The 10,724-nt window shown below is 46.9% G+C and overlaps 1 protein-coding gene across 1 annotated transcript; it reads right to left on the bottom strand.

The window, feature by feature from the left end:
* Positions 1-4,408: 4,408 nt before the first annotated feature.
* LOC141102490 (galectin-1-like) lies at positions 4,409-10,507 on the bottom strand. Its single transcript, XM_073591429.1, has 4 exons — positions 10,457-10,507; positions 7,637-7,713; positions 6,352-6,523; positions 4,409-4,579 (listed from the first exon to the last, which is right to left on the bottom strand). Exons 1-4 carry the CDS (start codon positions 10,505-10,507, stop codon positions 4,436-4,438), a joined length of 444 nt encoding a protein of 147 aa, XP_073447530.1. The 3' UTR covers positions 4,409-4,435.
* Positions 10,508-10,724: the final 217 nt, after the last annotated feature.

The raw sequence follows: 10,724 nt of genomic DNA, 5'->3' as shown, positions 1-10,724 counted from the left end.
GGAGAAGGCTCCCGAGCACTGCTCGGCCTTGTTTGTGTACTTGGACGCGATTAGCGAGGCTCATCGGACGTACGGCGGTGTGGCGTGGCTGCGGTACGATGAACAGTTTAGACAACGGATGGCCGTCCGACCGTCACTACGCTGGGATCATAAGGACATCAGCCTGTGGATGAAGCTTATGACGGCGGCGAGGGCTCCGAACCAGTTTTTTCAGGCAGGGGTCGGAGGTAGCGCAGCTCCAGGACAGCCAACCGACAAAAAATGGGGCTTCTGCTGGCAGTTTAACGAGGGCACCTGTAAGTTTGGTGCAACCTGCCGGTTCAAGCACACGTGCTCGGGTTGCGGGGGATCCCATGCCCTGTCCAGATGCTTTAGACGGGGAAAAGGTCGTGGAGGAGAGCCTTCGAACAAAAGGGAAGACCCCAGTACGGGTGGAAAGGATGCGTCCTTTTCTCAGTAGATATCCCGACCGGGAGGCAGCACAGTTATTAGACTCGGGTTTTGAGAGCGGTTTTAAAATACAGTGTTCCTTGGAGACGGCACCCCCCTTAGCAAAGAATTTACGGTTGGCTCTCATGCACCCATCGGTGGTTGCCGAAAAATTGGGAAAAGAGGTACATTTGGGGCGCATGGCGGGTCCTTTACCTCTGCACCACTGCCGGGATTGGTGGTTTCTCCGTTGGGAGTAGTTCCTAAGAAGGAGCCCAACAAATTCTGGTTGATTCACCACCTTTCCTTTCCGAAGGGTGCGTCGGTCAACGATTCAATTGCGCCGGAAATGTGTGCGGTGACGTATACTTCCTTTGATGCTGCAGTATCATGGGTGCGGCGCTATGGGCGGGGGGGCGCTGCTGGCTAAAGCGGATATTGAATCTGCTTTCAGGCTTTTGCCGGTTCATCCGGATAGTTTCCATTTGCTTGGGTGCACATGGAATGGGGCGTTCTACGTGGATCGCTGCCTTCCAATGGGATGTTCTATCTCATGCGCCTTTTTCGAGAAATTTAGTTCATTTCTAGAATGGGTGGTCAGGGACGTGTCGGGGATCCAATCGGTAATCCATTACCTTGACGATTTCCTTTGTGTTGGCCCAGCGGGTTCCAACGTTTGTGCGGTCCTATTAGGGACTTTACAGCACATAGCGGACCGTTTCAGGGTCCCGTTAGCACCGGAAAAGACGGAGGGCCCTACGTCCAACATTGTTTTTCTGGGTATCGAGATAGATTCCATGGGGATGGAGTGTCGGTTACCGGTGGACAAGCTTGAAAATCTCAAGGCGGAAGTATGTGGGACCATTGGCAAGCGTAAGGTGCAATTGCGGCAGCTACAATCATTATTGGGCAAGCTGAATTTTGCTTGCCGAATAATGCCAATGGGCAGGGTGTTCTGCCGACGGTTGTCGGCAGCGACCGCAGGGGTCACCTCCCCCACTCACTTTGTGACGCTCAACAGGGAGCACAGAGAGGACTTAGGGGTATGGCACGAGTTCTTAGACTCCTTTAACGGGCGGGCCTTGTGGATGTCAGGTCCCATCAGTAATTGGGATCTCGAACTATTTACTGATGCGGCAGGTTCTACGGGCTATGGGGCAATTTTCCAAAGAACTTGGAGCGCAGCCCGCTGGCCCCCAACTTGGGTGGCGGCAGGGTTCTTGAAGAACCTGGTCCTGCTGGAATTGTTTCCAATTGTGGTGGCAATGGAAATATGGGGAGAGTCTTTTCGGAATTTGAAGGTGCGGCTGAACTGCGACAACCTAGGCGTGGTTCAGGTGATTAATCGTTTGTCGGCCAAGTCTTTGCCAGTGGTCAGGTTGCTGAGGCATTTAGTGTTGCGCTGTTTGAAACTGAATGTCTTCATCTACGCTGTACACTTACCTGGAGTGGACAACACCTTAGCTGATGCACTGTCTCGTTTTCAGTGGGACAGGTTTCGGGAACTTGCACCAGACGCGGAGCAGCAGGGGGTTACCTGCCCGGACTGGATATGGACCGTTGCCTTGGGAGCGCGGCCAGGTGGATCCAAAACTCCGTGAGTAAGGTCACTTGGGACGCTTACTCTAAGGTATGGCAAGAATGGTTGGCATGCTTAAATAGGTTAAACATCGACCCTGTGAGCCGGGAGATACCTCAGGCGATGCTATACTTTCTTAATTTAGGCTTCGAGCGGGGCATCTCGGCAGCCGCCATCGATAAAAAAATGGCGGGTTTGGTCTTTCTTTTCAAGTTGCAGGGGCTGCGAGACCATACAAAAGATTTTTGGGTTAGGCAGGCTTTGAAAGGTTACAGAAAAGGTCATAAGAGCAGTGATGGGCGACGACCTGTGTCGTTTGAAATGTTGCACGGGCTATTTAGCCAGATAGAAGGCATTTGCAATTCTAGTTTTGAAAGCGCACTTTTTTGCGCGGCTTTTGCTTTAGCGTTCTTTGGGGCGCTACGGGTGGGCGAACTGGTCAGCCCGTCCAAACGTGCAAATGGGGGACTGCAATGGGATGATTTGGTGTGTACACAGGAATCAGTTAGGATTTACATAAAACGGTCAAAAACAGATCAGGCGGGGAAGGGAGTACAACTGGAGGTGTTCCGGATTGCGGGATCACAGATATGTCCGGTAGCAGCGGTGACAAAATTTAGAGATTTGCGCCCGCGTTGCCCGGGCTCATTTCTGATACATGCGGATGGGTCATCTTTGTCCAAATTCCAGTTTGTTGCCGTGTTCAAAAGGTGTTTATCGGCAGCCGGTTATGACCCCATTAGATACTCGTCCCATTCCTTTCGTATTGGGGCTGCTACTGAAGCGGCTAGGGCGGGCCTGGGTTCTGAGGCAGTGAAGCGTATTGGCAGGTGGGACTCAGATAGGTTTAAGCTTTACATCCGCCCACATTTATTGCAGGCTTGTTGAAGAAAGGGGGGGTTTCTTCTTGCATTTTGGGGGGTCAGGGTTAAAGTTTTGGTGATTTATTGTTGTGTTCTGTTAACCTTACTTTACAGGTGACTCGGTGGCTCTGGTTTGGATATTGGGCCACTCATTCGTGTTCTGGGGTGCCAAGCGGGCCGACGTTCGGCCGAATGGTAGGCAGCTGGGTATCCCAAGGCAGGAAGCACGGGTAAGGTGGATTGGGTTGTCAGGGATGATGTGGAACAGGGTAAGGTTCACAAGTTTGCTCGGTGGGACAGGGCTCCGGATGTCTTAGTTTTACATGTGGGGGGCAATGACATGGGGGTCAGGTCTATGAGGGACCTCATCCGGGATATAAAATGTGATGTTTTACGTTTACAGGCGGCATTCCCTGGGATGGTGATAGTATGGTCGGACATGGTGGGTAGGAGGTCATGGCGCTGGGCTTTGTCCGATAAAAAGGTTGATAGGGCCCGTGTAAAGGTAAACAAGGAGGTCAGCAAGTTTGTTATGAGGAACGGGGGAGTGACCATACGGCATAGGGAGTTGGAGGTGGACACCTGGAGGTACCTTAGAAGTGATGGGGTGCATCTTAATGAGGTGGGCACTGATCTTTGGGCGCTTGGTTTGCAGGAGGGGGTACAGCGAGCTTTGAGGGTGTGGAGGTGCTCGCAAGGGTAAGGTTTTACCCCTTGTGAGCGGTGGCAGTGGTTTGGGTCTGTGAGGAGGAGGAGATTGATGGTATGGAGAGTTTACACGGTTTGTACCCATATATAATATGGGCTGTTTTATGTACCTTCCGGTTACGAGGGGTTAACCAGGAAGGGAAAAAAGTTTGGTCACTGAGAAGGTTGGGTACTGTCTCACAGTCTGGGGTTAGCGACTGGAGGCCTTAAAAAGTTTAAGAGTTCCTATGCAGTGACCTGTGGGTGTATTCCCCTCCTAGACTCCAATAATTTCTGAGAAGTTATTATTAAAAGTTATTTATAAAAATGTTATTTATTGGTTTTATATTTTATTAATAAAAGGCCGGCAAGGCCATTTACTCCACCACCTTGTCGCGTCATTTGTGGGAGGTATTAGAGGTTAATGGTTTTAAGGGGTAGCTTCTAGGACTGAAGTTTAGTCCTTCACAGGTCATGGAAATCCAAGACTACGCAGGCAGAATATAACATTAGCACCCTCTGTTGGTTACGGTGTGCTTTTTAAAAAGTAAGGCAACAAACCTCCAGCAGGAGGGCGCTATGCAGCAGGCAGTGCTTTGTGAGTGACTACAGCAATCCACCCAAAGTCAGCTTAATGCCAAATAAATTGGTTTGATCAGACACAAATTTGTTTTTATTTGAAATTCATTTCTAATACATGAACTAAGCAAAACACAATATATGTCTACATGAGCAGCAAGGATGCAGATTGGAGGGGGGGGGGGGGGGGGTGTACAAAACAGGATACAAGAATTTTCTCCTCTTCATCCACTGTGGCCATTTCACAGAGCCTGGATATGGACACGTGGGACAGGCGGCTCCTCTATTTTAGGCTTCTTCATTTTAGTGTGATGGACTTGAGCTGAAGGTTCCTCAAGGACAAGTACGAGATCTCTTCTATGGGAAAACGGACTGGAAATGAGAGAGGATTTCCGGTAGGTAATTCTATGATGATCTTGTCTTGCTCAAACTGGAAGCAAACCTGTAAGAAAAGAGATGGCACAATGTCAGCTCGCTGGACTATAAACGGTCATTTCATAAGATAGATGCATGTAGCTTGTCTTATGTATTGCAGAAAACAGTTAAGGGGAAAAAAAAAAAAGTGTGTGTGTGTGTGTGTGTTGCAATATTTTAGTGACAGGGTCTGGGTGTATCTGTCACCTAGAACAATGACTGAAGCCTTCAAGAGATTAATAGTTGTCTAGTTGAGTCCCTCTGCCAGCCATAATCACCCAGAGTTCCTTAAGAGGCTTCAAGGGGTTCCTTGAGTGGGGTGGATTAACATCCCATTTGATTGTGTGCCTATTTAAGGGCCCACCACTTCTTGGCACGGCCAGCTTCATGACACCAAGGATCCTTCTCACTGCCTGCAAGTGGCATTTGGACCACCACTGTAAGTGGAGCATTCTTACCACCAGTCACCAATATAAGGGGCATTTTTTCCCCACTGACAATGAATTGGTTTACCTGAAGATTAAGGGTTTCTGTGGCAAAAATGTTGAGTAAGGCTCCTGTATGCCATGCCAGCTACACTACATGCTGAAGGAAAAAAAAAAAAAAAAAAAAGTGCCGGAGTGCCATGACACAACTGAGCACTGAGGCTCTAGCATTTGACAGTGCATCCTAGGGAGCAGGGCTTAATGTCAAAAGGGGCTGAGCTTACCATTTGATATTTGCATAACAATGGGAAGGTTAGGCCTCTCAGTTGGTATTTTCAGTAATACTGTGTCTGTTATCTGCAGATCACCATGAACAAAATATCTTCTGCTATTTTCTATATGAATAAACCATTTCCCCCTTCCAGGGGCTCCAATACATATCTGTCCTGATAAGGGCCCCATCTGCCACTGTCCAAGCCATGGCTCCAATACATATGCATCTTTGACCAAGGGTCCCATCTACTATGACTGACTTGGTATAAAATGAGAATAAGTTTGTGGGTCAGTTATTTCATATTCTACCCCATATAGAATCAAGCATGATCACTTCTGAAGAATTCTGCCCCAGAGATGTATTTAGAGGAACAGGGCTATCAGCGGTAATATCCATTCCCTGAAACCCCCCCCCCCCCCCCCCCCCAAAAAAAACAAAAAAAAAAAAAACAAAACCCACACACATTGTTATTCACCCATATTTCTCCCAATCACACCCTTCCATGTATCCTACCCCCAGGACCCACATTAGTCACAGCCTTGTATCCTCCCACCCCACCACACACATTGGACCATACCCGGTCTGTCTGTCTTTCTCCAGTCAATCACATTGCTCCCTTCCCTGCATTCCTCCCCCATTGGTCTCTCCATAACCGATCTAGCATGTTGCTATGGAGCTTCAATTCCTGGCCAACCCCCCTATACACTACTCCCCAGATTGAGCCTTTACAGGGGACATTCCATGTCAGGGATTTCCTGATCAGTGTTTCATCCTCTTGCTTTAACATCTCAAACACATTTCACAAGCCAATAATTCTGACACTTGGTGATCTGAAAAATTGCTAGTTCGATATACCATAGCACACAATGGCAGCACGATGGAATCCATTGGATCTTCCTATGTGGAAGGTTCTCATCCTTCATGGAATGAGCTGAAGTTGTGATCAACATAGAAAAGCCTATATACCCTTCACCTAAACCCATCACTGGCTGCCTACTGCACCTTTTGGCGCTGTACAGTATATTATGTGTCCAAAATGAACACAGTAATGCTACATTTCCACATCCAACATTTGTCCTGCCCCTCCCAGTGTAGACATACCGTGGTATCCGACCCCTCCTGGAAGGGGAAGCAGCTTTCCCTCTGCTCCTCTCCAAAGACATCGTCCACCATAGAGTTCAGGATTATAATTTTCTTATCTTGAGAGTAGTCAAATCGAGGGTTAAAGTGTAGCACATAATTCTTCTCATCTGTTCCCAAGTTTATGGCAAACCTAGAAAGACAGAAACAGCAATTATTCTGCTCAGCTGACCTTGTTGGATATTGTAGTCGAGTCATTCACCAGTGGTCCTCCCATGGGTATCAGAGGTACTTCTACCACTTTTAATTCATAAAGCTCAAACTTTAGCTAATTTTAACTTGCAAAAGAGTTTGTTTGAAAAACAGAAACAAATGGGGTCCTGGAAATACAAATCCCCACATTATAATATACCTAAAGTGAACCCGTAGCCTGGATAAGGACATACTTTATGAATAGATTATAAACAAGTCATAAGTAAGCTTTAAGGCAATCCCTTACTGACATTTGTAGTTGCGGAACAATTCTTCCTGAAAGTTCACAAGAGAAAACAGTGAAGTCACTCAAGTCTGGTCTCTGCCCTCCCATCCTACTAGTGAGAGAAGAGTGATCTGAGGTGCCGAGTCACTGCTGGGAGAGGGTGTAGAGCAGTGATGGCGAATCTTGGCACGCCAGATGTTTTGGAACTACATTTCCCATGATGCTCCACTACACTGCAGAGAAGAACTGGGGTAAAGAGTCACTACTAGGAGGGGGAGCTGAACAAGTTATAGCTGAGAAGGTGAGCTGAGCTGCTCAGTCACTGCTGGGAGATGGAGGAGCTGAGAAATCACTACTACTTTGTGCCCTTTCATTCCCTGCTGTCATTCTGACCTCTAACTAGGTATGAGATAGTGACAAAGTACTTTATACTGCAAGTTTGAGGATTAATTTCTCCACAGAGAATGCAGCTACACAGGTTAGTGGGGTCCAAGAGGAGAGAAAGACAACAATGTATGTCAGTTGTCAGATTTCAGATGATAGCTGTTAAGGCAAAACCGTTATATCCAGGATGACATTTTGTCACAATGTAGAAGCACAAATGTTGGAGCTAAATTTGATCTGAGCAAAAAAAAAAAAAAAAAAAAAATCTGGATGTCAGGTATTTTTTGAGGGACCACACCCCCCAAATTCCCAGTGAGGAGGGGTCAGTAGGATGTATTGTATACAGAGCACACTTCTACAAGTTGTACTTTTGGAAAAAATGTATTATACAGAGATCAGACGTATATTATAGACTTAGTAGCCAAGGCTAGAACCGGGACTTACTGTATACAGCCCTCCGGAATTAACCCCTTCACCTCTATGGAGTGACCGGGTTTGAGGCTGAATTTATACAAAATACCCTGTATAGGAGAAAAAGAGAGAATTATTGCACCCTGTATAATAGACAAAGGGATGATCATTACACCCTGTATAATAGATAATAGACAGAAGAGACATCTCATGGATGCAGTTACTGTACTCAGCATGTTAGTCTGGAATATCCCCCCTTCCCCACCTTCCATCCTGCATGGAGAGAGGTAATGATCTGCCACAATGGAGTAACCCAGAGGGACGGGACAGGTCACATCTCAGAATAGGACCATTATATTTATAAAACTGCACAGCAAATGGTTAATAGCACAAATTTAAAAAATAAGGATGGGGAGATATGCAAACAACAAGATACTAAGAGCAAGCATGGAGAAGGGGCTAGTCTGAGCCATCCCAGTATATACCGTATACTAAGAGTACCCAGGATGGCAGACCCAGCTCTGTGCCAGGATATCAAAATGTATTCATCACACCCTAAATAATCTGAATAAGTAGAAGGGCAAGAACTTTAATCCTGACCTACACCCAGCAACCCCCCACCAACCTATGTCCTGACCACCATCCACCACCAACAGCATTATATGCACCACTGTCCAAACTCAGCTCTACTGTACTAACCACTACCACAGCCAGCAACCTACACCAACCTATATCAACACCCAGCAATATTATTCCCACCACTTCCCACACCCAGCAACCCCACACACTGCACCACTGAACCAACCACTTCCACACAACCCATTTTCTCAGCTTCCATCGGTGCTCATACTCACAGTATCTGTCATCTTGCTTCCTTATCAGACAAACTTGTGATCAGCTGCACTTCTACCTCTTCATATATAGGAGGTCTGCTGAGGGTGGAGCCAGTCAGGAGGGAGGAGTCACCCCGCCCAGTGCTCCCTGGACTTAGAATTGTTCCAGAAGCGCTCATTACAGAGAATGAATGAAATGTGGATCCGGTGTGACTGAGCATGGGGCGTCCATCGTCACTCTGCTGGGATGTCACCACTCACCACAAACAGCAAGGGGGCAAAAGATGACTATCCTCAAAGTCATTTCTACAACACAAAGGGGGAGATTTACTAAAACTGGAGAGTGCAAAATCTGGTGCAGCTGTACATGGGAGCCAATCAGCTTCTCACTTCAGCTTCTTCAATTAAGCTTTGCCAAAAAAATCCTGGAAGCTGATTGGTTTCTCTGCAGAGCTGCACCAGATTCTCTTCTCTCCAGTATTAGTCAGGCTGCTTTCACATTGATCCATTTTTCTTGAAGCAGAAAAAGCGGAAGAAAAACGAATGACTATGAAATCTTTTGGAACTCTTCAAACTGATTTGTTTTGTAAAATTCTCCTTACTGCATTTCTGGTGCATGTTTGCTGATGCTGCAAAAAAAAAAAAAACGCACTTCCTCTTTGAAATTAATTCACACTACATCAAAAAACTCATTAAAAATGCACGTGAGGTTGTGTTTTTGGTGCGGCTTTTGAGTCACATGTCTTTTTTTTCACAGGTGCAAAATGCACCAGAAACACGGCCAAAACAATATAAAAATGCAGCAAACACACGTGTGTTTTTCTGAGTTTTTGAAAGGAAGCAATGTGCAAGTAGCTTTACTCTCCCCCAAAGTAACCATTTACATTATCTGATACACATGACATCACATGAGACACAAGAGAAACAAAATCAAAGATAAGTGACAGTATAAGCTCCTCTGTACAGAGACCGATGTGACTGTGGGGGGAGGGGGCATTAGAGTGTAAGCTCCTCTGTACAGAGACTGATGTGACTGTGGGGGGAGGGGACGTTGGAGTGTAAGCTCCTCTGTACAGAGACTGATGTGACTGTGGGGGGAGGGGACATTAGAGTGTAAGCTCCTCTGTACAGAGACTGATGTGACTGTGGGGGAAGGGGACATTAGAGTGTAAGCTCCTCTGTACAGAGACTAATGTGACTATGGGGGAGGGGACATTAGAGTGTAAGCTCCTCTGTACAGAGACTGATGTGACTATGGGGGAGGGGACATTAGCGTGTAAGCTCCTCTGGTACAGAGACTGATGTGACTGGCTCAGTGATCTCTGTACAGCACTGCGGTATATGTCAGAACTATATAAATGTATAATAATAACAGTGTGTGACGGGGAAGGGACATTAGAGTGTAAGCTCCTCTGGTACAGAGACTGATGTGACTGGCTCAGTTTTCTCTGGATGTCTTGGAACATGTACATCTGGCTGTGGACAGTATGTTCTATTTATGTACCTGTGTTGGGTAGCATGAAATATCTGTGCATATGGCTGTGGGCAGCGTGGGACACCTATGTACCTGGGTATGAACAGTGTGCAATGTCTGTGCACCTGGCCATCAGCCTCATGGGACATCTGTTCACCTGGGTATGAGTAATGTATAATGTCTGTGTATCTGGCTATGGGTGGCTTGTGATGTTTGCTCACCTGGCTGTGGAGGTTGTATGACATCTGTGCACCTGGCTATGGGTGGCTTGTAGATCTCGAGGTAAATAACGGGTGGGACAGAGTAAAGCTGGCAATAGACGGGCAGATTTTTCCTGAGAAAGGGAAGGATCTCACTTGTCTTTATCCTCAGTCGGGTCGGGACGACTCGCAGGGAAATCTCCGGGGATCGGAGGAGGATCGTGTTTTCTCCTCATCAGCACAGAAATGTCCCTGGGGGACGTCTCTTGGCCTCGGACAGCGGCAGACATAAATTCCAATTATAATTGTTCAGATATTTCCTTAAGGCTAAATTATATTCTGTTACCAATATAAGATAAACAAGGGTCACTGAAGACTTCTTTCCTGACGCCTCCATGGCAGCACACACTGGGTTGTGACTCCGCCCCCACAACCTGACAGGATTGGTTAGCTATAAATTTGAAGGGGAGACACCCCGCTGCATTCTCTTTTTTATCCTCACCTGACAGATTGGGAAAAGCCTCTTACTGCACTCGCCCCAGCAGGTTCAAGCCTCTCCTGTTTGGAAGTCCCTCCTGTACAGTCTCTAAAGGAGCTTCTATGGAGGGAACCCC

This window comes from Aquarana catesbeiana, linkage group LG07, assembly GCF_042186555.1.
Source record: "Aquarana catesbeiana isolate 2022-GZ linkage group LG07, ASM4218655v1, whole genome shotgun sequence".
In the NCBI taxonomy this organism is placed as follows: domain Eukaryota; kingdom Metazoa; phylum Chordata; class Amphibia; order Anura; family Ranidae; genus Aquarana; species Aquarana catesbeiana.
Note: the sequence above shows the minus strand (reverse complement) of the source record. Positions and strands in the feature narration are given on the sequence as shown.